At 36.3% G+C, this 27,483-nt stretch overlaps 1 protein-coding gene across 1 annotated transcript in view; it reads left to right on the top strand.

Annotated features, from left to right (window-relative positions):
* Positions 1-27,068, top strand: part of TUT7 (terminal uridylyl transferase 7) — a 58,147-nt gene extending 31,079 nt beyond the window's left edge. The window contains exons 17-27 of the mRNA XM_068973669.1: positions 205-262; positions 4,334-4,437; positions 5,053-5,142; positions 5,944-6,057; positions 6,232-6,309; positions 6,930-7,107; positions 9,662-9,709; positions 9,796-9,887; positions 11,097-11,212; positions 12,648-12,973; positions 26,154-27,068. Of these exons, the coding sequence (XP_068829770.1) occupies positions 205-262; positions 4,334-4,437; positions 5,053-5,142; positions 5,944-6,057; positions 6,232-6,309; positions 6,930-7,107; positions 9,662-9,709; positions 9,796-9,887; positions 11,097-11,212; positions 12,648-12,973; positions 26,154-26,221 (1,272 nt within the window). The 3' untranslated portion in view covers positions 26,222-27,068. The remainder of the gene's footprint in view (positions 1-204; positions 263-4,333; positions 4,438-5,052; positions 5,143-5,943; positions 6,058-6,231; positions 6,310-6,929; positions 7,108-9,661; positions 9,710-9,795; positions 9,888-11,096; positions 11,213-12,647; positions 12,974-26,153) is intronic.
* The last annotated feature ends 415 nt before the right edge of the window (positions 27,069-27,483 follow it).

Genomic DNA, 27,483 nt, shown 5'->3' with positions numbered 1-27,483 from the left:
AAGAGCAGTTAGTAAGTAGGGTGCATGAGGGTTTCCATATCCTTAAGATACTCCTATGAGTAGGGATTAATGCTCACCTAAAAAAGAAAAATGAATGTAAAGCAAATTGAATTTAATTTTGTTATTTCTGGTGGAAATGAAACGAAAACAGGCTTAGGAACCTGTCTTCTGTTTTTGATTCAGTCTGTGCCATTTTTGTTGCAGGGGTTGGACTGTGTAAGAACTATTGAAGAATTGGCAAGAGTCCTCAAAAAGCATTCAGGTACCTCTATAAGCTTTATCTAAAAAATATTCTCATCTTTTTTATTAGTGTTTTGCATACTTAAAATTTACAAATGACTGAAACCGTGTAATGGCTCATATAACATTTATAGCATTGGTGTCTTTGAAAAAAATCTGTGTGGTTAAGTATGAAAAACTGAGGAATTGGTTATAATTTGTATGCATATTGTTGCCTTGGTTTTATTTCATGACAAAATGTATACTATACACACAGGAAACTTTGGGAATCATTTTGCCTTATCAACATAGTGTAAGTCAAAGTGTAGGTAGAGGTTGCTGGCCATGACGTGAAGTATAGCAGAAAGCGCTATGGACTGGGGTGATGGATTGTATTTGCAGCTGTTCAGCAAGTTGTGCGTGACCCTGAACAACTATTTACAGCTGCAAAAAATGTACAGGTTTTGTAATTGTGCACAGAGCTGAAATGCCATTAACATATTCTTCTGCCTCTCTTTGTCAGAGGTAGCTGTGGATGCTGTTAACAGTGAGAGTCTTTTAAAATGTGGTACATCAAACGTCTATACTAAGAGTTAAAAATGAAAATGAGCAAGATGTGGTCCTTGCCTTTGTGAAACTTAGAATCTATGGACCATCCATAAAACACTTTCTTATATCTTGGTCAAGAGTAGATTTAAATCCACAGCATGGGCATGCGCACATAAGTGTCCACCTGGAGTACCCCTTTTATTTGCATTTTTTATTTCCAGGAGTTTAAAGAGGATACCATGTGATTTTAAATAACAGGGGCAAAAATCTTAATTTTGTTTTATTCCTAATGAAAAGTGATGTAGAACATCAGTATTTTTTTTAATGTGCTTTGATATCATTTTTATGATCATTGAAATAAGCATTATGGGAACTTTACCTCTCAAAACTATATGCTTTTATTTTTGTTTTTGAAGATTATGCAAAGAAACTAGATTGCTACATTGCCATGACTATTAGGTATTTCATAGTGAGGTAGGTTTTATTTTTGATTTTGAAATAATTTCATATGTAAAGGAAATCAGCAAAAATTGTACAAAGAATTCTGTCTGCCCTTCGTTCAGATCCACCAGTTGTTAACATTTTATCACATTTGATTTATCATCCTATCTCTTGCTTCCTTGTAATTTTTTTCTGAACCATTTGCGATTAAGCTGCAGACATCACTTCCCTTTCTCCTAAAAAACCTATACTTTCTAAGAATGAACCATGTTAAAAATAGGTCATTTTTAGACTAAAAATGACTTTTTAAAAATGACTTTTATATATAGATTATAATGTAATACAGATTGCATGGAGCAAAAATTGAATAATAGCTAGAAAGCAATGATTAAGAAAGCAGTTTTCCCACATATTTTATTGGTTGCTTGTTATGTGCTCAGCACTGTGTTGGGCATGTAGGTAGGATAGAAAAATAAGTCTACAGGTCTTTCCTTTGACAACTTTCAGATCTCAAAGGTAAGATGCTCTCATAGGGTATGGAACAATGTATGGTGGTATTCATTTATTAAAATAACTTGTAGAGCCTACAGTAAGTATTAAATAACTTCTGAGGAGAGAGAGATTTGGGGAAAGAGTTGGGTAAGGGAGGTTCATGGAAGAGATCGCCTTGTTCTGATCTCATGATATTGATGAACATGATTTGAAAAGGATAAATGAGAAGTCATTCCAAAGATGCATGGATGTGACTATGAGAATCACTATAATCGATTTTGTAGGACAATGAGAAGATTGATACATTTTGAGAGGAGTTTCAAGTGGGAACTAGTAGGAAAATGTGAACTGTGTTCAAGAGAAGAAACACAAAGCAGAACTTTTTAGGCCGCTGGTATGCTCTTAGGGAAGATACAGTCTAAGGGACAGGGCCGAAGGATCTTAACCAGATGCCAGTGATCCTAAAAGGAAAAGAATATGAGAGATTCCAAAGGGAAATTTCCTAGATTCAAAACCTGCAAGGAGGAAATATGGGTTCAGGCTGATATCTGAACTAAGAAATGGGAATGGGAATGTTTGCAGAGAACACCAGTGTGGAGTGATAGTTGCCATGAAGCTATAATTTCTAAGTTAACAGTCCAGCAAGCAGTTAGAAAAGTAGAGTTAGAAACGTAGAGTTGCCAGTTAAGAATAAAATGAAACAGTTTTGTATTGAAAACCTTGAAGGAAGAGGCCAAGAATAAAACAATTCCATGGGATTATGAGAGAGGTTGAGGACCAAGCTTTAATTTATAAGTGTAGAAATTAAGGAAGGACACTGAAAAAGTAGCTGTTGGAATGGTAAAATAGGAGCCAAGATGATGTACTGTGAGTAAATCCTAGAGGACAGGTTTATAAATGTCATAATGGTGAATTAACAGTGTCAGATTCTAGAATTTCTCCATCTAGGAAGGAGATGGGAAAAAAAGGATACTTAATTTAAAGCCACCATAGCAAAGTAATTAATGGTGGCTTCTGAAATCAGACTCCTTAGTTTTAAATCTTGGGTCCCTGCTTGCTGGCTGTATGATTCCAAAAAGTCACTCACCTTCATTGTAAGCACTCAGTTTCTCAGCTGCAAAGCAGGAACAACAATAATAGGATTGAAGATTAAGAAAAATAATACAGTACAAGGCCTGACTTGCTGCATGTTCAGTAAATAGGAGCTTCCTTGCCCCTTCTCCCCATCAGTATAAGTTAGACTTCTTCTGTCTCCCATGCAGACCTTTTCTGCTGAAATTCCTTTCATCTGCATACTTTTTTTTTTTCTGAATTCCAGATCACTAGGCATCTGTCCTTCTAGATGTCACCATTGAACTCTCTCAAAAAGGAGCTCGGACCTCAGCACCCAGAATAAACACATCTTTCTCTCTTCCACTTCCCTTCTACAAGCGCCACTAGCTGTTCTTCCTTCTACATCCTCTTTCTTGGTTGTTGACATTGACATCCTTGGAATCACTGAAATGAATGAAGTGATAATTAGCCTGTCCTAGACTAGGTTCAATAGAGTCAGACATACCTAGATTTGAATTCCCACTCCACAGTTCACCAACTGCATATTCCTAAGCATGTTCATTTCTCTGGGTCTGTGTCATCTTTTGGGTAAGGGTGAATGGTCTTAGATGGTGATGTTTGTAAAGGAATCTGGGTGTTCAGGGAGTCTTTCTGTTATAGCCTTCCTTTTCCCTACATGTTCTTCCCCAACCCATCCAGTTAGAGATGCTCTCAAACATGTCTTGCTGCTTCTCTGCATTCCCATGCCACCATTGTAGTTCAGCCCCAGGTCAGTTTTTATAAGGGTCATCCTTCTCTTCCAGGTGCCTCCAATGGTCAGTGATTCTTCCCAGATTTTGCCAGTTCATTGGCATCTCTTTGCCTCCAAGGATATATTTGTTCCATATTTGGGCTCTTCTCAGTTTTACCACTTCTCCTGTTACTCATTATTTCTTTCCCTCAAGTCTACTCTGTAGCTTGCACAATTCCATGGAGGTTTCCTGAGCTTGTCATTCTGTTTCAGCCAGCTATCTTTTCCCTGTGCAGTTTTCCTTGCCTGGTAAATTCCCTCAGCCTTCTCTTTTTTTGCCTGTAGTTTTTCAAAACCTAGCTGAGGCAATATCCTTCTCTCCTGTTGACACTGATTCTTCTCTTATACTGACATAGCTTCTAGCTCCATGATGAGTAACTTTTGTTTTGGGCATTCAGATGATTACTCATATGATGTAGGGCTTTTCTTCATATAATGTAAGTAGTCATACAGAGAATAGGTAGGGTGCACGTAGTCCAGATTCTATAGTAGTTTCCTCTGTTTTGAAGTTTATCAGACTGACAGCTCTATACACATACACAAGATCCAGTGTGTTCCTGAAGGGCAGTGGCTGCCTTGTTGATTCTTGTACTTCAGATATTCATGTGTTTAACAAATGTAAATTTTGCCAAAAGAATCTTTTTTGTTAATACCAGAATTCTTTGACTAGTCTTAGTGACTCACTGAGACAAGCCAAAGCCAGGTTTACTTCATTCTGTGTTGGAACATAAGAGCAACTTAGACCCTCTGCTGCTGGATTTAATAACACTATCTTGTTTCCCAACCTAGGACTGAGAAACATCTTGCCTATTACAACAGCAAAGGTGCCAATTGTAAAGTTCTTCCATTTGAGAAGCGGGCTGGAAGTGGACATCAGTTTGTATAACACATTGGTAAGATTTTCCCTAGACTTTTTCTTTATGGAGATTAAGGGGAAGAAGTATCTCTTAATTTACTCAATCTTTAAGTAAAATTAAGCCATTCATTTCATCATATTCATTCTTTTAGTAGTTGTTAGTGCTTACTAAGTGTCTGGCAGTGTTCTGAGACTGGGGATATAACACAGAATTGAGTTAATATTAGTATTCATTAAAATGAGGTCAGAGTGGCAAGTGTTTGTTTGTTTGTTTGTTTGCTTGAACTTTGTGGGGGGTGTGTGTGTGTCTTTGGTCTCAGACCTGGTTTGTTTTCGAGGCTCTCTGGAACCTCTCTGGCCCCTAAGGACATTTAATATGAATACTAGGCAGGGATACAGATCTTATGTTGAGTTAAAGGGAACTGATTTTTTTTATAGCCCATATTTTCTAGGAATGTTTAGACTAAGGTGGCCTGAGATCAGATGTCACTTGTAATTATTATCTAGTAAGTTAGTAAAGCTACTCTGTAGGGGAAAAATATTAGTTTCAGTCTAAATGTCTTCATCTTAAAAATGAATTACACTGTAAACCTATTCAGAATATTTCACCTTAAAACTTTTCTTTAAGGTAGTATAATTTCCCTTTTAACAGGCCCTTCATAACACAAGACTCTTATCTGCTTATGCAGCCATTGATCCCAGAGTGAAATATTTGTGCTATACTATGAAAGTATTTACAAAGGTAAGTATGCTTACTCCTGAGATTTCCTCAGGAAATTTCTTTACATCTTTAAACCTTGTTGAAAACGTAAGAAACAAACTCAGTCATGTAGAAAACAAACTAGTGGTTACCAGTAGGGGAGACAGGGATATTATGGGATTAAGAGACACAAACTACTATATGTAAAGTAAATTAGCAACAAGGATATGTTGTACAACACAGGGAATGTAGCCACTGTTCTGTAATAACTTTTTTTTTTGGCCACACCGCAGAGCTTCTGGGATTTTAGCTTACTGATCAAGAATAGAACCTAGGCCCTCCACAGTGAGAACACAAAGTCCTAAACACTGGACCACCAGACAGTTCCCTGTTTTGTAATAACTTTAAATGGAGTATAATCTGTAAAAATATTGCATTACTGTGTTACACACCTGAAACTAATATAATATTGTAAACCAACTATACTTCAATTAAAAAAGAAAAAAGAAAACATAGGCCTATATTTTTAAAGAACCATAGCCAACTATTTGAGAAGCCCTACTGAACAAACTAAAATGCTACCTTAATTTTACATGATAACCTAATATTGCTTGTGGCTGATAGTTCCACAGCTTTGTTGGGGTTTGTTTTACTTTTTGATTTTTTTTGGGGGGGCGGGGTTGGTCTTATTTGGTTTTGTTGGCATATATTAGCATTTGAAAAGTACGATTTTTTATCAGTGCCCTCTAGAAGCACCTTACTTTTAGTGAGAATAGAACAGCTGTAAGTGTAGCAGAAGACATCGGTGATCTTTCGTTTGTTCCTCCTTTTCCTTACCCCTAGATGTGCGATATTGGCGATGCTTCTAGAGGCAGCTTATCGTCATACGCATATACGCTCATGGTGCTTTATTTTCTCCAGCAGAGGACTCCACCAGTTATTCCTGTCCTTCAAGAGGTATTAGTAAAGGAAATTGTATTTGTCATCTGTAGAGCTGGATGATTTTTGAGCCCTTTTCCTTCTCTAAAATTCTGTGGTTCTGTAGTTAAAATTTTTACTATTTTCCTACAAGTTTTTGTATCAATGCGCTAAGTTTGTAATCCATACTAATAGTTTAAAAATTAATTTCAGATATACAAAGGTGAAAAGAAACCTGAAATATTTGTTGATGGCTGGAATATTTATTTTTTTGATCAAATAGATGAACTGGTACGTATTTTAATAGTAAAGATTTTTTACATCCTTGACTGAAAGTTAGCTATACTGTGCTGTAGTGTAGATGGTCAACAATTATATTATCACTTGTTACATTATATTTATTTATATTGTGATAGTAAAAAAAAAAACTAGCATATACAGATGATTCCTTTGAAGTTGAAAATATTTTTTAAGCCAGGTGAGTTTCTAGGGACTGTATCCAGGATTTCTTTACTGACTAATAATTCAAAATGGTTAACTAGCTTTACTCCAGATGAACAGATAATTTGCTCTGTGATTTCCTACAGAATTTGGAAAAACTCTTGAGTTACAGAGGTATAATAACTAGTTGTCACCAAGGCTCTAAAATTTATTTCTAGATTCTTCCACAAACATGCATTCTGAGGTTTGACATTTAAAACCCAGAGCACTTTCTGTCTCTGGGTCATAGGTTAGAGATTAATAAACTCATGTAAATGATACTTTAAAATAGAAAAGTTTTATAATTGTTTTTATATATTTAAACTCTAGTTAATTAAAATAAATCCAGATTTATTCCCTAAGATACAAATGACTATTGATATTAACACTTTACTATAGAGCATGAAATCTCTTGTTCCTTCTATTTCTAGCCCAACTATTGGCCAGAATATGGAAAAAATACAGAATCTGTTGGGCAGCTATGGTTGGGACTTCTTCGTTTCTACACAGAGGAATTTGATTTTAAAGAACATGTAATTAGCATCAGGAGAAAAAGTCTGCTTACAACTTTTAAGAAACAGTGGACATCAAAATACATTGTTATTGAAGGTACTAATAAAATCTAACTTAAAACTGAATAGAATATAGAGATTGAACTGTTGAGGGTATTCTTGGTCCTTGCAGAGCTCTTCCCAAGCCACCAAGAGCCACTGATCAGGACGTGCCTAGCAATTGCCCTGTTATTGTCCATGTCAGGAAGACTTATCTGTTTCCTTTTTTTTTTTTAATGACTGATGCCTTCATGTGGGATTTCTTACAAATCCAAAAATCTTTGTTCACCATAAGTCCTTTATCTTTGTTCAACAAGTTCTGGAGAATAATTATCTCTCTGCTATAGAGATAAGCCAGCTTCAAAAATTTGTCATTTAGTTTGCCCATGCTGAATGCTAGGATTCGTGGGCCATATGTGTTTGTATTTGATTGTTTATTTCCAATTTGGGGGATTTTTGTTTTTATCTTTGTAGATTTTTTGCATTAACTTTATATATATTTGTATGTACCCAGATAAATTTATATATACATAAACTTTTTTCTTTTAGATGTTTGTGGTCATTATTCTGAGACTTGCTTTTTACACTGAATGGTTTTACTTTGATCCTCTATTCTGTCTATACACCAAATTATTTTCAGTGGTTGTTCAGTATTGATTTGTATAATTGATTTACAATGTTATACTAGTTTCCTGTGTACAAAATAGTGTTTCAGTGTTTTTATAGAGTATACTACCTTTAAAGTTATTATAAAATATTGGTTGTATCCCTTGTGCTATACAGTATATTCTTGTTGCTTATTTATTTTATACATAGTAGTTTGTGTCTCTTAATCTCATAGCTCATCTCGCCCCTCCACACTTCACTTTCCCTACTGGCAACCACTAGTTTGTTCTCTATATCTGTGAGTCTGTTTCTGTTTTGTTACATTCATTTCTTTGTTTTATTTTTTAGATTCCGCCTGTAAGTGATCAATTTGTGGCATTCTAATTTTAAAGACAAAATGGAGTTTAAATGCTTAAAAATGGAATTGAAAATGCTTAAATATTTTGTTGATTTTAGTCTTCTATAATTTTTTTAACTGTAATCACCTAAATAATGTGTTACTTTAGATGCTCTATTGTCATTACTTCTGCTTATTGACATTATTAAAATACGGTGACTGCTTACAAAATTAAATTCAGATGACCATGGATTATGGATATGGTTATAACTTTTTAGTATCCCGTAGCTAAAAACAGAACTTTGTCTTAAACATTTCCATTATCACAGTGGATTCTTATGGTCTGCCAATTATTAATTTTTTAAAAAAATTTTTGAGGCCTCATTACCTTTTGCTTTTAACTTTATTTTATAAATGAGCCATTAGTAATAGGCTGTCTTAGAAGGAAGACTTCTGACTAGTTTTTCTAGAATCGAGAAATTTCAATGGTGGTAGTTTGTAGTGTTTGTACAGTAACTAATATTGTAGCATCTCTGCTGCACCAAGCAAACACCAAAAATACTTCCACATAGCACACACGTAAAAGTCACCAGAGGAAAGCATGACCAAACCTACTAGAAAGGTAACCTTATACCAATTATTAGTATAGGGTTAAACTGAGTGAAGGGTGCTTCTCTCCAGTAAACTCATAGTGGGTCTAAATCCCAAATGGTATACCCCAGTTACTGTACATTAGAAACATAACAAGACAACCAGAAGGATGCCTCTTTTTACTTCTTTACTCCTCTTATATGTAATGTATACATCCTCTGTTTTCTTAAGTAATGAGATGATCCTCAAAAAAGGTTTTGTTTTGTTTTGTTTTCCCTTTGCTTGTCTTTGGTTTTGTTTTGTTTGGTTGGTTGGTTTTGTTTTTAAGATTTATTTATTTATTTTTGGCTGCATGGGTCTTGTTGCCATGCACAGGCTTTGTCTAGTTCCAGAGACTGCGGGGTACTTTCCAGCTGGAGAGAGTGCAAGGGCTTCTCATTGTGGTGGCTTCTCTTGTTGTGGAGCATGGGCTCTAGGGCTTCAGTAGCCGTAGTGTGTGGGCTCAGTAGTTGTGATACACAGGCTTAGTTGCCCTGCAACATGTGGAATCTTACTTCCCCAACCAGGGATCTAATCTTAGTCCCCCGCATTGGAAGGCAGATTCTTAACCACTGGACAAACAGGGAAGTCCCAATAAGTGTATTTTCCAAAATGATTTTTTGTAAGGCTGTTAATTAGCAGGAACATTCAGTGGTAAAATGTTTTAAATGTATTTGTGTCCTCTGTATGCCTCTAAAACTAGTATGATTTGGTGATATCAGACTAATATGTCTTTTCCAAATAGTGTTTTGTTGTCCAAAATGAAGCACCTTCTCATAATATGAAGGACTCTTTAAGAATTCAGATATAAAGCAACATCCTCATTTTTGATTGATACTTTTAGGGAAAAACTTTGCATATATTTAGAAATATATAGCACTTAGCTGTATTATAGACTTGAAGCTCATTAAAAAGGCACTCATTTTAATACTTTAAAGTATGTAACACTTTCTTTTTGTTACATACATTTCACTTAATGTATAAATAGTGGTATTTCCTATTTATCTTTTTTTTGTTTTCATTAATTTTCTTTACTTAGATCCATTTGATTTGAATCATAATCTTGGAGCCGGATTATCAAGGAAAAGTAAGTTTTGCTTTGTTTATAAATAATAATGCTTTCTCTTTTCCTGTTAATCCATTTAATTGAGACTTTACTCTTTTTTTTCTAAGTGACAAATTTTATAATGAAAGCATTTATTAATGGGAGAAGAGTATTTGGGATTCCAGTCAAAGGATTTCCAAAGGACTACCCCTCAAAAATGGTAAGTGTCTGTTGGAAATACCAAAAAAACAGTTCCAAAAGCCTTTTAAGCACCTAATTTGTATACATTACTTCAGTAATAACCTAAACACTTGAAGGTTTGGTGAGTCTAGCCACAATTAAAGCCTTTTCATAAACATAGCTGTTTTGAAGCCATTTGTCAGCAGCACAGGGAGAGATAGCCAGAAGTGAAGTTTGGGTGGATTTTCCTAGAGTTAGGAAAATCTAAATTTTCCAGTCTGCTTGCAAAGAGTAATAAATACCTTAATGAAGCTAGGAGAGACACAGTGCTCCCTGTGCTAAAAATCTGTCCTCATATAACCTGATACTCAGGTTTTTATGGAACCACACTCAATAAGAGCAAAACAAAATTACTATAAATTATAAAAATTCATTTCAGTGAGAAAAAAGGGGAAGGGGCTAGGAACTAGAGTGTTTCGTGTTAAAAATAAAGGGGGTTTTCTCATGCATTAATTTTCCTAATTAAGACTTTTTAAATGAATCTTAAGTTATCAGATGTGTGAGCATGTTCAGCATTTGATTACATCTCTGCATCTAGTTTTTGCTAGATATTGCTGTGGCAGTCTTCTACACCCTGCTTCTGAAACTTGTTCTAATACATCACCTGGGGATTTTGTTAAAATGCAGATTCTAATTCAGGAGGTCTTGGGTGGGCCCCAAGACTGCATGTCGTGCAAACCCCCAGGTGATGCCACCTCTGCTGGTACCCAGCTTCATTACAGTGGTAAAGAGGCTAGAATCCAGGCCATTGTCTTTCCTTTCCTTTGATACTTTCCTTCAGAAGCCACAGCAAAGCAACAACACATAGCTTCTTTCTTTTTAGGTTTTAGCCTTTTCCTTTTATGAGAAAATGAAGTTTTTTTTACCTGGCCTCAGTTTTCCCCAAGTCCTAGGAAGCTGACTCACAGGCATATGTAATGCTCTTGTTTAGAGTTGTGCTGGGGAAAAAGGTAGGGTTAAAGTGTTCTGCACGGTGAAAAGGAATGAAGCAAAATGAATTCAGGTAAACCTGTCCTCAATTACACCTCTTAGTGATTTTAGATTTTTTGATTTAAACAGTATGATAATAATTATTAAAAATAATGATTTGTCAATGTTGAGATATAAGATCCCTGATTGATACTGGTTAGTTTTTGTGTTTGGATCTGATATTAGTAGTTTAGGTTTTTATGTATTTATATTCTGCTAGGAGTACTTTTTTGATCCAGATGTACTAACTGAAGGAGAGCTGGCCCCAAATGATAGATGTTGCCGCATTTGTGGGAAAATTGGACACTTCATGAAGGACTGTCCTATGAGGAGAAAGTAAGTGAACATTCCAAAGGGTGGTTTTGTTTTTATTTTCTTACTGTACCAGTTTTCAAATGAGGTTGTCTTGTACCAGGAAATAAACTTATATTAAACCCAGAAGTTCTCAGATAACTTTGAGATTTTTTACAAGGAAAATGAAGTGATTTAAAACCTGACTTTAAGTCAGATGGCTAGGATTAATTTGAGTGTACAGGAGACAGTCTTCAGGCCTCGTCCCTTTTCCTAATTTTGGGCACATCCCTAATCACCGCTTGATCATTTGTTTATTACACTCTCCAACAAGGATGGAAGAGCAGCAGAGGAAACTGAAATTCTTCCATTTTACAGCAGTGAGAAGTCCAGAATCATTTCAGTCATTGAAAAGTAAAATGGTTTTTTTTTAGGACCTCAGTTATATTTCTGATATACAATAACGAGTGTACTGTGTGGGAATTTAGACTCAGTAATACTGTACTGCACTATAGGACCCTTCACTTGTATGCATTTTAATTCTTAATAATTGTTGTGATGACCTACTCGATTTGGTCATCATGCTTTCTTCTGATAATGTTTTCAGCAGGGCAGAGGGAGATGTTTTTGGTTGCTTCCTTGGGACATGTTCTTGTTTTGTGGTGGTGGTATTTTAAGTGGATGATAATATTCTCATTTAAAAACATGGTACTTAAGTCACCATCTGGAATTTGAGGCTCTTATTTATTACTTTATTTTTTATTCACATAATAGCCACTGATTCTGTAGGGCAAGGAAAAAATAATTTTGACAGTTTAAGAGCACAAAACTCCTTGTAACCATTGTTCTGTTGTGAACCTAAAGTTTTATATCTCAAGTTTCCAGTGCTAGTAAAGAATGCTGCTGCTGCTGCTAAGTCACTTCAGTCATGTCCAACTCTGTGCAACCCCATAGACAGCAGCCCACCAGGCTCCCTGTCCCTGGGATTCTCCAGGCAAGAACACTGGAGTGGGTTGCCATTTCCTTCTCCAGTGCATGAAAGTGAAAAGTGAAAGTGAAGTGGCTCAGTCGTGTCCGACTCTTAGTGACCCCTAGTGGGCCAGAAAGTTTTAAGAAATCGTTCCAAAGATAATTTGAGTTTCATAACATCAGTACCATAGTAGGTATTAAATTAAGGAGTTCTGCTAATTGCAAAAACTGGTTTCATAGCATTAGAGTAATTGTGAAAATGCACAACTACACCCTTAAGCTCTGAGGGTACTTCTTAATACATTATTGACCAGGGACATATTAATGCCACAGGTGATAGTTTCTGCAGAAATCCCCCAGTCAAAAATATGTTAATAGAGAAGACGGGCTAAAGTTCTTATTTTTCGCTCTGATGCCTTCTGTATCTAGTTGTCTCCTAAACCTAGAGGGGTCTTAATACTTTGTTAGGTTTCTGTTCAGATTTTTCCTACTAGTATTATATCTTCTGCAGAGTGAGGCGACGGCGAGATCAGGAAGATACCCTGAACCAAAGATACCCTGAGAACAAAGACAAAAGAAGCAAAGAAGATAAAGAAATTCAAAACAAGTACACAGAGAGAGAGGTATCCACAAAAGAAGATAAACCCATGCAGTGCACACCTCAGAAAGCCAAGCCAGTGAGGGCAGCTGCTGAGCCAGGGAGAGAGAAAATCCTCAGGCCGCCAGTGGAAAAGTGGAAGAGACAGGAGGACAAAGACTTAAGAGAAAAACGTTGTTTCATTTGTGGAAGAGAAGGGCACATTAAAAAGGAGTGCCCTCAGTTTAAAGGCTCTTCAGGTATGGATGCCCATCATGCCTTGATGTTTGCACTCACATCTCAAGGGAAATCTCTTTTTTAGGGTTCTTAACTATTTTAGTTATATGTACAGATCTATTTACTGGATAAGATTTTGTTTTTCAGAAGGTAAACCCACCTCCCCCATCTTTACTTCTAATTCTCTATGTGTTTTTAAACACTGGTTTTTTAAGAGGCTTGTCAATCTGGTTGACTCTGATAAGTTTGGTTGACTTTTCAGATAAGATTATCAATGAATTGAAGACCTAGTAATCCCCAGTACTTAAAAATTTAACTTAAGACAGGGATCCCCAACACCCCCCAGGCCATGGACCAGTACTGATCTGTGACCTGTTAGGAACCAGGCTGCACAGTGGAAAGTGAGCAGTGGGTGAGCAAGTGAAGCTTCATGTGCTGCTCTCCATCACTCCCCATGGCTTTCATTACCTCCCGGACTACCACCCTCCTGCCCCCCGTCCACCACCCCCCAGCACCCAGTCCATGGAAAAATTGTCTTCCATGAAACTGATCCCTGGTACCAGAAAGGTTAGGGACTGCTGACCTAATTGACCAGAAAACAAGCTACCACTTACTTGAGCTTTCCCAACTCAGTGTGTACACTTCTGAAATGGAAGAGCCATGGGTAGGCATAGCTGAAGTGATCTCAGGACACCATACTTTGTGTGCAGGAGCCACTTACATTGTTGTTTAAACACGTGCTCACAGGCCTAAAAAGGGGAGTAGAAGAAGGGTGATACAGTTAACGGTGCCTCTACCTGCAGAGAATTACCTTTGCATTTCATCATTTTCTTCAGTGAGCATGGTTACTCTTACAGTAAGGAAAAATGTATTTTCTGTCTATAGTTGAACATCATCCATAGATCTTGCCCCTGTGAGTTGTTGGATCTTAATTTGCTTTTTCTGTGAAATGGGTGAAGCATCCATTTGGGGCATATTTTTAACAGACTAATAAAGTAAGGGTACCTTGAAGAGGGGAGGGTAAGTTACAGTTTACAAGGCAGTTTATACACTCTCACTTTTTTTCTCAGAGCAAACCTGTGAAAGTGGATGAAATTTATTTAGCATAAAAATGAAACCCTGAGAAATAATGTTTCTTATTAAAGTAGTGACCCTGTTCGTGTCCTCAACTGTTAAGTGTTTATGGACAGCATAAAAAACGTCAGCACTGAAAGTTTCCTTAAAATACTCACTCTAGTCCTTGTCGTTCCTGGAACACTGATACCTCTCTTCCACTTTATGGTACCATATCAGCAATATAGTATCTCTTTTTTTAAGATAGGAAAGTTTTAGATCAGCCATCCTTATTTTTTTTAATGAGCTTTATATGAAAAGTAAGTTCTTAAATTGTTTTATTATCAATTTTAAAATAGAATGTAAATGTTTATGAAATGTTTTTACAGCTTCAGCTTGTCCTACTTCTAAGGAATTCAAACTTTTATTGCCCTCACAAGGTACATATAGCAGAATAAAATGTTACAATTATAAGGGTAAAATGTTTAAAAGAAATTAAAATAAAAGCAATAGCTAACTTTCATTGAGCACTTTCAGTGGGTCAGGCACTATTTAAGTGCTTTACATGGGTAAATTCATCTAAATTTTCACCAGAGCCCCATTAACCATTAACTGTGGTGTTATTTTGATATCCTCAGTTACAAATGAGGAAACTGTAAACAGTATATGTAGATAAGATGTAATACAGTCTCATCAAAATTCCTTTTGTAGGCTACCCTTCAGAACAGCTCACTGTCTGCTTTTACTCAGAGCGGGAAGTACATGGGCATTGCCTTCCTCTTTGTTACAACAAAGTGGTGCAGGGATGCCCCTGCACTCCCCCAGCTTGGATGGATCTCTTCTTTCTAGCTAGTAGCAAGTTGTAAGTTGCCAGTAGTAAGTGGAGTAAATAAAATAAGTAAAGCTCTCAAAATAGTAAAAGTAGGGAATTCCCTGGTGGTCAGGTGGTTTGAACTTGGCACTTTTACTGCTGTGGGCCTGGGTTCAATCCCTGGTCAGGGAACTAAGATCCTACCAAAATGTTTAAAACAGCAATGATCCTGGCCATCTAGAGGGTAGCAGCCGATCAAGAGGGACAGGGGATGTCCTGGGACAGGGATGAGGTATTATCAAACATACAGAAAACACTAGAATCTTGGTTCCTTCAGACTGCCATGTTTTCATATTAAATCAAGTAGTCATAATGTAAAACAAAAAGAGGAGGGGCTTCCCTGGTATCTCAGACAGTAAAGAATCTGCCTGCAATGCAGGAGACCTGGGTTCAATTCCTGGGTCAAGAAGATCCCCTGGAGAAGGGAATGGCTACCCCCTCCAGTATTCTTGCCAGGAGAATTCCAGAACAGCCTGGCAGGCTACAGTCCATAGGGACACAGGATCAGACACAACTGAGCGACTAACACACACACAGTAAAAAGAATTAAAAGAGGAGTGGGGCTAAAGTATGGTGAATTTCCTCCAATAGCAATTAAAAATAATCAGCTTTTGTCTAAAGATTATGTTCTTCCATCTCATTTCTTCTAATACATTAGAATTTTGTCCACATAATACTTTGAGTAGAGCTTCTGTCGTCTCAACAGAAAATCTTTCTGTGAAAGTTTGAAACAGGGCCACTGCTTTCAATTTAAAGTAGGAACAAAAAGTGCTCATTTCTTTCTCAGGTCTGTCTAAATCAGATTGTGTATTTGGATCCCCTTCTTCATCTAACCCTTTGAGACCAGCTGGCACATTTGTTCAGGTAAACCTAGCTCAGACCTGAGCAGGAAACCCTCCCATCTCTGCCTCTCCCGCAAACACTCTGAGCACAGGCAGCTCTGGGCCATTTGCTCGGGAGGGGCTGGGCAGTTCAGGTGGCTCCTCTGCTCTGCCCAAGGTGCCGTGTGCGGTGAACTTGCTGTGCAGCGGCTGCCGGGCGTGTCTTTCGGGGTCCTGCAGATGTGTCTTGCTTGTCGATTAACTTGCAAAGTTCTGCCACCCACATGCCTAATTTCAGCTCTCCTTGGATTTGGTTACAGTTTTCAGACTGTTGCGGATGCTGTTCCTTTCGACTTTGTAAACCAGTCTATTTCGTTTTTTAGGCAGTGCTTTTACATGAAGACCAAAAGAAACAAAAAACATCTATATTTTTGAGTCCCCAGTCAGGTATGTGGGTTTTTAAAAAAACAAATGTGTGTTGTTTTATTTACTGCATAGTGTACCACATGCCTTTTGAGGTACTTCCTTTGAATAAGTGGTTTTAACAGCGATTGGACATTAGAATAACTTGGGGAGCTTTTAAAAAACACTTGCCCTGCCCCCACTTTTCATTTCCTAAATCAGATTCTTCGAGGGTTAGGCCTAAGCCTGTTTTGTTTTGTTTTTTAATTTTCTAGGTGATTCTTACACCATTCTTGAATAGGAACCATAGTCTCCAATTATTTGTTTCTCTTCTACACTTTTTGTTTCTGCTTTGAAATTGCCACTGTCTTGTCAGCAGTATATTCTCCTCATGGAGATTATTTGCCACCAAAGAAAGTAATTGTGGGCCTGAACACTCTGTCTCAACTATGTCATTTACTGGTTCCTTCAACAAATAGTAAGCCACACCTCCCACCCATCCGCCCCTCCAAGTGTGGAGTGTGGGCCTAAATACTGAAGATAAAAGCCCCTTCTCTCATTTACTCTGCCTTCTTGTCAGAAAAGAGACAGACATATCTCATGCGGCCACAGATGTTAAGAAATATAAAGAAGGAAAAGGAAAAGAGAATGTTGGGAAGGAGGCAGCCTCTGATAAAGTAACATTTCAGCAAAGAAAGTAAAAGGAAGAACTTGGATTTAGACTTACAACAGACCTGAAAACAGTTTTGTCCCAAGTGGTGACACTAAGCCGGATGAGGGAGAGGAGGGTAACTGGAGGTGAGGTCAGGGTACACGACTGTGGGTCACACAGCTCCTTCAGCAGTGGTAGAGATGGGTTTTTTTCTCTATATGAGATGGGCAGCTGTTGGAGGCAAAGGAGTGGTAGAATTGTCTTAAAAGGTTCACTATGACTGCTGAGGAGGCAAGGGTGAAAAACCAACAAGGAGGCTCCTTCTGTAGTTCAGGGTAGAGATGAGGACAGCTTGGACAGGGGTGGAAGGGATGGAAGTGAGGTCTGCTCGTGTTCCTGGAGACTTTGAAGGTAGCGCCGACATGATCATTGATGAGTTGGATGATAAGACATGACAGAAAATCATGAGATTTTGAGACTCAGAGGTGACACTGTGATTTTTCGTTCTGAGCAGCTAGAAGAGTGAAGTTTGAATTTCCTGTGCTGAGGAACCATCAGGAAGAACAGATTATGGGGAGACATAGAGTTCAGCTTTAAATGTGTAAGTTTTAAGAGACCTGCTAGATATTGTGGTAGAGGTGTTGAATAGCCAAGTAGATAATAGGAAAGAGCCTGGCATTTAGAGCAGAAGTCCCATCTGCAAATATAAATTTGAGGATGATCAGTATGTCATTGATGGTAGTTAAGCCCTGGATCTGACTGCAATCACGTAGGAAATACAGGCAGATAGAAAAGCATGTAGAGGCTTAGGCAAAGTAAACCAAGGAGACAGAAACACACCCCCAGAAAAGAATGTTTAACAGTGAGGATGGAGAAGCAGCGAGTTTGATCTTCTAATGGAGTTTTAATGGAGAAAGTGCCTCAAAGAGGGGGCAGTTGGCTTTGTGCAAATTGCTTCTGATAGGCCTGTTCAACGAGGACTGAGAATGCTGCATTTTATTTGGCAACACAGAAGTCCCTCACTGTGACTTTGAAAAGAACCGTTTCTTTGAAATAGGGGTAGAAAAACCTGATTGTAGGGAGTTGTGCTGAGACGTGCTGGAAGAATTGTAGGGTACCTGACCTCAGCTGTGGCTGCATAGTGCCAGGGCCCCCATCCCTACCCAGTCCCCCCAGGCCCAAGGAAAGATGCTAAAAGGAGGGGAAAATAGGATGCTATGAAGGCCTTTCTTGGTGTCTCAAGAGTAGTTTTAATCCTGAAATAGAAGGGAGAAATTTGAGGAGTAAAAGAAAAATCAAAGTAACTTTAACATATAATGAATCACTTTTTCAGCTTTTTTTTTTTAAGGGGATGAAACTATAAATCATGATGCAAACAGCTGGCCTTTAGATACTTAACTAGTTTTGCTTAGTATCTCTTTCTCTTCCTCTCTAATTTTCAATAAAGTAGGATTAAAGAAGGGAAATTGTTTTTAAAAAAACAGAGCATGTGTACTCTTTAAGCTGATTGTATAGGTGATGAGAAAAGTTTTTGAAATTTTAAAGCTTCATTGATAAAACCTGACAGTTTTATATATAATGTAAAACAAGCTGCCTATTTTGTGGTCAGTTTTTACGTGTTGTATGTTATTGCTAAGGTGCAAACAATGTTTGCTTGTAGATTGGAGAGCTGCCTGTGTTAGTTATAAAGAATGAAGAGGCTAAGCCGTTCCATCAGGTGTCAGTTTCTGAGAGAGAGTGCCTCCAGAGCCTCAGCAGCCTCCCCAGCCCCACGGCAGATAGAGCTCTTTCCTGCTGTCACCAGCCCAGGCTGCAATAAGCCAGGGCACAGTGGTCTCACCTTGGGAAAGCTAAGGAAGCTCCAGGCGAAGGGCATTTGGTTGTCTCTACTTTGAATGTTAACAAGGAAAATAAATTGAATTATTATTTAGGTACTTCTGTTTCTGTTAGTACCAAGATGAATTATCTCAAGTATATAAAATGATCTACTTAGAAATAGGCATTTATTTTTATAATATGTGAATATTTTACAGTTTTGTTTTTTTAATATTGGGAAAAACATTCGAAATGGCATCAAGTTTCTCTACAATCAGACTGAGGTTGAATATCCCAAAGAGAAACAGAAATCTTCAAAGAATTGTCACCCTTACCCAAGAGGGGAACATGGTATCCATGAAAGGTGAAGACATAGGAGATTCTGTAAGAACAGGCAAGAGCAGCTCTTTCCTGGGAAGGTTTTGTAATTGTTCTCATTGGAATGCATGGACTTAAAAATAAGAAAAGTTCTACTGGGAAAACCCTCAAAATGAAATAGAGTGAAATGAGAATGAGGTCTGTTCTGAGAGGATTTGATTGACAGTGGGAGTAGCCATGAAACATGGATGAGGAGATTGACAAGCTGCTCTGGAAGCTGCTTCAGCAAATGAAAGTGTTTTGGAGACAAACTCCACTGCAGTTTGTGGGGTTGTTTCCCATAGATCCTCTGAGAGTTTGAAGGTCACATAGTTACAGATGTAAAGCCAAAAGACTTGCTTTTACAAGCTTCAGCCTTGAATAGGCATTTCCAGAATACTTTGCTTAAGAAAATACTGGTCCTTACTTAGTTGAGATTTGTTTTGTCAAAGATAAGATGTTTATGAATATCAGCTTTGCTGTCAGATTGCACGGTGTGATTTCTAGCTTTGTGATCTTATCCTCCATTGCTTCAGTTTCCTCATCTGTTAAAGGGGATAATAATAATACTTATCTTGTAGGACTGTTGCAAAATCTATGTAAAAGCACTTAGAACAGTACCTGCATGATGTGAGAGCAGAGGTTGGTGGGCGCCAGTGGCGTTTGGTGTTCTGCAGGACATCTGTCAGCATTGCTTCTGCTAAAGATTTTATGCATCTTGAAAGTAAAATGTTATAACTTCTTAAGTGGGGGAAAGGTACAGATGTTAGACGTATACCTAGAAATGGCAATACCAATTGACAGTAGGTTAGGATTTCAATAAATTATCTTCTGAGTGAAAGATTTACATATTTATAAATCCTTTGAGTAACCATAAAATTTAAGCTTACTACAGAAAAAAAAGTTATTGCAATAAATAAGGTTTGCTTTCTACCAGGAAAAAAAAAATTATAGGTGGTTAAAACTTATCTTTTCTAATAAACTCAAGTTAATGACAATTGTTAATACTGTCAAATTTATCCATGAAAAATTTATACAAGTTATGTATGTTGTTATGTGAAATGTCTCAACATTAAGTAGGATTAAGTTTCCAGAAAGCTCTTTCTTTTCACAGACTTTATTTATTTGTGATGCATGGGTGGTTTCCTAAGGAGAAGCTGCTAGTGTGTACAGCCCCTGTTCTTCCGCAATAGCTGAATTGACCTTAGAAGAAAGAGGTGAGCTCCTCTGAGCTCCAGGTGTCCCGTTTATAAAATTGGCAAAAGCATCATCTGTCTCGTGCTGCTGTGCTAAAAGCAGCCACCCACATCAGATAATCAACCAAGTTCTCTTTCCTCTCCTGATACTTCCTCCATTCCACTAAGCTACATATAGTTCCTGACTCTCAAATGAGACAGCAGTAGATAGAAAATCCCACAAGTTTCCTTGCTCTTGTTTCCTCCCTCCCTCACATACACACAGCTAACAGTGCCTTAGATGTTCAGTAAGTTTTATTGATTAGAGGTGGACTCATTTTGACAGAGTAAAGAAGAGTGGGAGAGTGATCAAGAACAAGAGCTTTTAAGTCAGACTTACTCTAGTTTGACATCCAGTCCAATCATTTACTAGCTCCATTACCTCTGTCAAGTTAGTGGACCTCTCTGCCTCAGTTTCCTTGTCCATAAATTGGGGCTAATAGCTCACAGGGCAACTGTAAGGATTAGTTTCATATATGTAAAGCCCTTAACACCGTATCTGGCACACATCACTCAATAAATTATTATTACTCTTATTGCTGTAGATAACAGAAAGTTTCCAACTATGCTCTGTCTAACTTCTAGGACAAATATATAATGGAAGTTTTTAACAAAAGAAGAGTATGTGGAGATTGAAGAACCATAGTCATAAACCGTTCGATATGAGAATCTCAAGAAACTAACATTTTTCTATTGCTTAATCTGCTACTGTTTATTGGAAAGAAAATTATTTTTCAAAAGAAACTACCTCTGTGTCTTTGTTTATTCCATTTTAATCCAAGGGTTTGAAATCTTAAATATTGGAGATGCTGTAAGAGATTGGTTAATATCTTCTCTCCTTTATGATAATGTATACTTTTTTCCTTGACCAGAATGTTAAAGCTTACTTATTAAAACAAAAGCACAGTAGTCTTTATGATAGCAAATTTAAAATAATAGAAGCACATTTTAAAAACCATATGGGGAAGATCTTATTATCAGTGAATATATGGATCATTGTTTTCCATACCCTTCTTGATATTCCAGTATATGAACATACATTATGTATTTAACTATTCTTTATTAATGGAACTAGTTCTCTTCAAATGTTTGTTATATCAGTGTCTTCAAAAATTTTTTGCTTGCATACTCGCTCCCAAAATGTTGAACCACCCATATATCTCCTTGTATGTATTTAAGTTGACATTTCAGTTTTTCATCATAGTTGCAAAACATATAATTTCTGGAGGTTTTTTTTAAAAATATTGGCATTTTTAAAGCAAAACTTTTAAATCAGTCTTTTTAAATGTATCAAATGAAATATAAATATTATTGCAGAAATTTTACATCTTTTTTTTTTCTCCTTGAAATCTTTTGTTTCACTTCCATGGAATTTTATCTTAAGATGATATATTTTTATCATATATATTTCAAGCATTTTATTGACGGGCCACAAAAGTGTTCATATAAATTGAATTTTTCAGCTTTTTGTTAAATCTCAAAGTGTAAAAAAATGTCTTCTAAATTGTTTTTTTAGTTGTTAGAAGAATATAATTGACCAAAACCAATGTTACAAATTTTGATTAAAAATTGCTTCCTATGTTTACTTACTGAAAATGACTGTCATTTAATTAGGTGAGATTTTTATCCCATGCATTCCTTTATCTTCGGAGTAGTACTACTTACTGCATGAATGAAACAGTGAATCATTTCTATTCCTAATCTTTTTGTTTATACTTCATAAACATTGTGAAGCCTCATTAGTCTTTATAATGGCAAATTAAAAGGGGTAGAAATAGGTTTTGGAGTCTGGGAGGGAAAGAGACACAACAGTGCCACTCAGTTATTTCCATTCCTTTTTAATCAAATCACCAAAAAATCGCATAAATCGTATCATCAGAAGTTATTCTGATGGTCATCAGCTATCAGTGTAATTTTATGAAAGCTCAAAGTTTGGGCTTTTATTAGATGTATTCCCATTTTGCTACAGATCCCAGCATTTTGTGTGCTTCTCTGCTTCCCAAGGCTTTTTTTTTTCACCCTCGGGTAATGTGCCACATTAAGAGGTGAATGGTTAGAACACACGTGTCTCTCTCTGTCTTGTGAAAGAGTAAAGAGAAAGTGGTATGATTCCTGAGAACCACCCCAAAGCCTGATCCACAAAGACATTCTCAGAAAGAACTCAGATAAAAATTGAAGCACTGTGGTCAGCTCTCTTAAAACTCTACCCACTTGTCCTCTTAAGCTATTCAGGAATAGCTTAATACCATGTACCCAAGGTTGAAGACCACTGTCTGTATAAAACACTGCAGTGTCAGTTTGCATATTTGTCTAGTTATTTCCTCAGGATAAATTTCCACTTAGAAGAATAATAGGTTTAAAAGCAACCATATTTTGACAGTGATACCACTAATGCCACATTGTGATTGTGGACAGTTTCAGAGAGTCAGTCACAATTTTTCCATATCCTTGCTTCATTGAAGATAGTCTTTTTTTGCCAGTCTGATTGAAGTTCTGTTATTACCATTGAATGCTAACAATGTCCCACATTTTCATTTGTGTTTCTTCATGTTACATCTTGGTATTTTTGAGTGTTCATTTTTGTCTTCAGTTCTTTCTACTTAGAAATTTATTCATGCTTTGTCAAATATGTTATAGTATCCTTCGTCACCAGTTTATTATTTTTTCAACCTCATTTATGATTTATTTTGCCATGCATACATTTGTTTTAGTAGTTTAATCCAGCCAACTTTATGGTAGTTTCAAGTCATGCTTACACATTTTTAAGAATTTCATGTTCTTCCTCCAGACTATATAAAAATTCATATTTTATTTATAGTAGTTTTATCTTTTTTTCTTAACTGAACCATGTGGCATCCAAGTTCTTAGTTCCCAACCAGGGGATCAAACCCTGCAGTGGAAGCACAGAGTCCCAACCACTGAACCAGGGAAGTCCCATAGTTTTATCTTTGTATGTGTGAATTTTTTTACATGAAGCTTCTTCAGGTATGTTGAGATTTTTAAATACATATATACACACACACCCATATATATATATATATATATGTATATGTATATGTATATATATATATATATATGTATATGTATATATATATGTATATGTATATATGTATACAGGGGATTACATGTTTATGTGATAAGTAATAAAACTATAAGTATTATTCTTAGAACAGTTTCTTAACATTTGGGCAAAAAAATGTTTTAAGATCTAAATAATATAACAACAACTCATCTACTAGAGAATTGGCTTTATTTTTTCATATTTTCTTTTCAATCATTTATTATTAATAAGAATTCAGGTACCCATTCTTTTTTAAACTCTTACATATGTATCCTTTAACATATATATCCTTTAATATACATATCCTTGGTGAATTTTTAAATGTAAATGACTCACACTGTATAATATGAATCTTTTACAACTTGATTTTTATATCCAACAAAATGATTTTGAAATTTATATATGTTGTGTATGGATTTAGTCTCTCTTTACAGTATTGCATCGTGTGAATACAGAATACTTTATGTAAAATCACCTAGTACATGAGCATTTAGACTAGGTCTGGTGTTTCGCTGTTAGAAGCAGTGTCGTAGTGAGCACTCTTGTGTGAGTCTTCTTGAGCATATTTGAGAGATTCTGTAGGATTTGAGTTACTAGAAATCAATTTGTTGTGTCGCAGAACATTTTCATATGTGCATATGTGCCTTTTCAACTTAGTTAGATACTGTCAGATACCCCCTCATTGGCTGAAACAGTTGCCACTTATATCAGCAGTGTTTATTCATACAATATGAGTGAAAAAAACACTGTGGTGTTCTAATGGATATTTTTTTTTACCCTGGTGATCCTAAGCACCTTTTTATATGCTTACTGGCTGTGAAGACCATGTATTTATTATTACATACATTCTAAATATTTTCCTCCAGTATATCTTGTCTTACACCACTTCAGTTTTTAATTTTGAGGTAATTAGATGATCGGTTTTCATGAACATGTGATTCATGATTTTAGGGTTGTCTTTCAGAAATTGTTCCCTCACCTGAAGTTGTAAAGATATCCATCTATATTTTTTTTCTAATAGCTCTAAAACTTTATTTTTCTTATTTAGATCTTTATTCTATCTGGTTGTATGTAGAGTATGAGGTACTGATATAAATTTTTGTCCCTTAAGTGAAAAGCCTTTCCTCAGTACTTCATGCAGTTTAGAATGTCAAATACAGATATTTTTGATCAGTAGACTCTATGCGGTATGAATATGGTATTTATACTCATAGAGTGCTTCGATTCTTCCTGTCATATCACTGATTTTTCACTGTGAGTTGACTCTCGGGATATCTTGCTTTGGAAAGTTTGCTTTTGAGGGGACATAAGTTTGTTTGCATACTTAATAAGTTGACTTTGGACTTTTAGAAAGTATAGTTTAGGCAAATTGAAAGTAAAAGCCATTTATACTTGTTCCATTTTAGAGCATTAACTATTTGAGTTTTGAAGATAAAATCTTCCCATCTTTTTACGTCATTTACGTCAATGTAATGATAATAGTTAGCATTAACTGAGCACTTTCTATGTGCCAGGTACTGTGCAGTTATTTTACCTATATTAATTTATTTAATCTTCACAATAACTCCAAGAGGATGGGTATTATTGTCTTCATTTTACAGATAAGCAAAATGAGGCAATACATATCTGATTAGTGGTGTTTTTCAAATGTGTTTTTTTGTTAATTTTTAGTTTTAATGAAAATACTATTCATGAGGATTTATAACCTTCATTTTTCATGTTATTAAGTATCCTTCTCTGCATACCTAATATGTTATTGTGTTTATAATATAATTAGGCATATCACAAGTTTTGGACATGTGAGTTATTTGCATACTTTACAAGGTTTCTATGGTTTATATGAATATTCCTTTAGCAAAATTTGTGCACACCTGCCTGTCCTTCTGCTCTTCTTTCAGCAGTTAGTGGTTAAGAATTAACACCTTGTTTTCACTTTGCATTTCTTTGAATACCCACTTATACTAATTTTTATCTATTTACATGCTTTTTTTTTCTCTTTCATATGTTGCTTTTTCTTTCACCAGCTGTCTATTAGTGTTTGTCTTTTTTCTGTGGATTTGTAATTTCTTTAGTGCTAAGAATAGAAAGCCCTTTTAATAAGTAAAGCATAATGTGGTATACTTAGGAAACTCTTTCCCCACTCCAGAATATTCACTACCTCTTATACTTTGACTCTCTCATATTTAATTCTTAATTCATTTGAAATTAGGTGAGGAGGAAAAGTATGATGTGAGGAAGGGAACTTATCTACCCCTTTCCTTCCAAAATTACTTGTTTGACACAATACCAGTTATTGAACAATCCATACTTTGCACCATTGGTTTAAAATATGTATAATCAATGTGTGTATATCCTTTGTTAGATACTACTTTCTTGTAAGTAATCATTTAAGAATTTGTCAATTTTCTTGTTTCATTGAACTATTTGTTTTGACTCCAGAACAAAATTTATTAACTGTTCTGTGGTGTGCATGTAATTAGCAGTCCTCATTTCTGTCCTACAGCTGTAAATACAATAAATTTCCTTTTTTCTTTTAAATCAATAAGTTATGGCTACCATGTCACCATTCACAGCTTCATGTCTGCAGAGGAATGACTCAAGATATTTATTTCTGACCAAAGAATTCTTTGGAGTTTATTCTGTTTGGTTGCAGATGCCAAGCAGAGCTTTAAAAAGTTCTCCTGGCCTCTGTACCAGTATATAGTGAGCATGCATGTCATAACATGACATCACTCTAGCAGCTCATCTGCATTTAGAAAGATTATGACGAGGCTTTTGTTATACCTTTTTATATCTAGCCAGATGACTTGATTCAGAACAAGTGACAAGTATGAGGTTTCTGTAAATAATTAACCATAAGAAGTAATTGTATAGCATTTACGATAAAGTGAGGCCTGTTTCATTTATGTTGGGTTTTGTTTTTTCCCCTCCTCTAGGTAGCCTTTCCAGTAAATATATGACTCAGGGAAAAGCCTCAGCGAAGAGGACCCAGCAGGAATCATGAGGGAAGGAAAATGCCGCATTCTAAATGGCCACTCAGGCGTTCCTATTCACTTTGAAAATTAGGTTCATTTCACAGGACACAGCAGCATAGATCAGGCTTCAACTTAACATTTAAGGGAAATGTCAGATTTTTTTAACTTAATGAAATTGTTAATGAGGAAAAAAATGTTTAATATAGTCTTACCTACTACAGATCCCTATAGATTTAAGGGTTTTAATAGAAAGCCATGATGTATGTATTTAAGACAGGTTTTAAAAAATGTAACTATGGGCCAGTATTCATTGAATACAATTTCAAGCTTTTTAATTATTTCGAAGCACACTAAAAATAGTGGGCTGATAAACTCCAAGTAAATTAATCCTTTTTTTCCTTCATAAATCCTTTTTGTTTGTTTTAAAGAGGGGAAATTATATTTATTGTTGTCAACTGAATCCTTGTGTGAAAACGTGTCAAACGTGTGAACTGCTACTGCTGTATTTACGATTTACAAACCGTATTTTATTGATATTTGTAGAATTGATAACGTGAACATGAGTACCTATTATGTGAGCCTCCTACAGATGAGCAGTGCCACTGAAGGGCTTTTGGTTTTTTTCCCTCTCTAACTTTAAGTTGACATATAACTACTATGGTCATAAAAATGAAGTAAGGAAAACAAGAGTCCTGTTTGCTGCTAAAAACATTTGCAAAGGAAAAATGACAAAATAAAAGTAATTTTTACTTTTTATGATACTCCAAAATCAGGGTGGATGACTTTTAAAATCCCTGATGATTAAAGAGGCTATCTTTGCCAATCACAAGTTTGATTGGTATCATTTTGATCTGACTGGAGCCTTCATGGAACTGTTTCTCTAATTCATGAGCCCTTCAGAAGTGGTCAGAACCATGCCTCGGATTATCATTTTGAAATAAAATCAAGATTTCAACCTGTAATTTTATCCACCTTACTTTCCAATGAGAGTCCTAAATTTCATGAGGAAACTAGGTGAAGGATTAAGGGTGGTACAGCTCTGCTCCCCTTTATTCCACGCTCCATCTCCATGTGCTCGTGCTGTCTGGTGTTCACTGCCAGCCAGTGCCTGCCAAGTCCCGGGAGTGTGCAGATGAGTCACACAGACTTAAGGGCATGAATGCATAGGGAGGGCTGCTGGGGGTGCTTGCTGGGCAAGCGTTCCCAGATAGAAGAGGGCTTGAAAGGAGCATACCTGTATGCTTTTCTTTTAAACAAATTCCTTGAAGACATTTTCCAGCTAAAGAATCAT

Source organism: Capricornis sumatraensis, chromosome 6, assembly GCF_032405125.1.
Source record: "Capricornis sumatraensis isolate serow.1 chromosome 6, serow.2, whole genome shotgun sequence".
NCBI classification, from domain to species: domain Eukaryota; kingdom Metazoa; phylum Chordata; class Mammalia; order Artiodactyla; family Bovidae; genus Capricornis; species Capricornis sumatraensis.
This window is presented reverse-complemented; position numbering and strand designations above follow the sequence as displayed.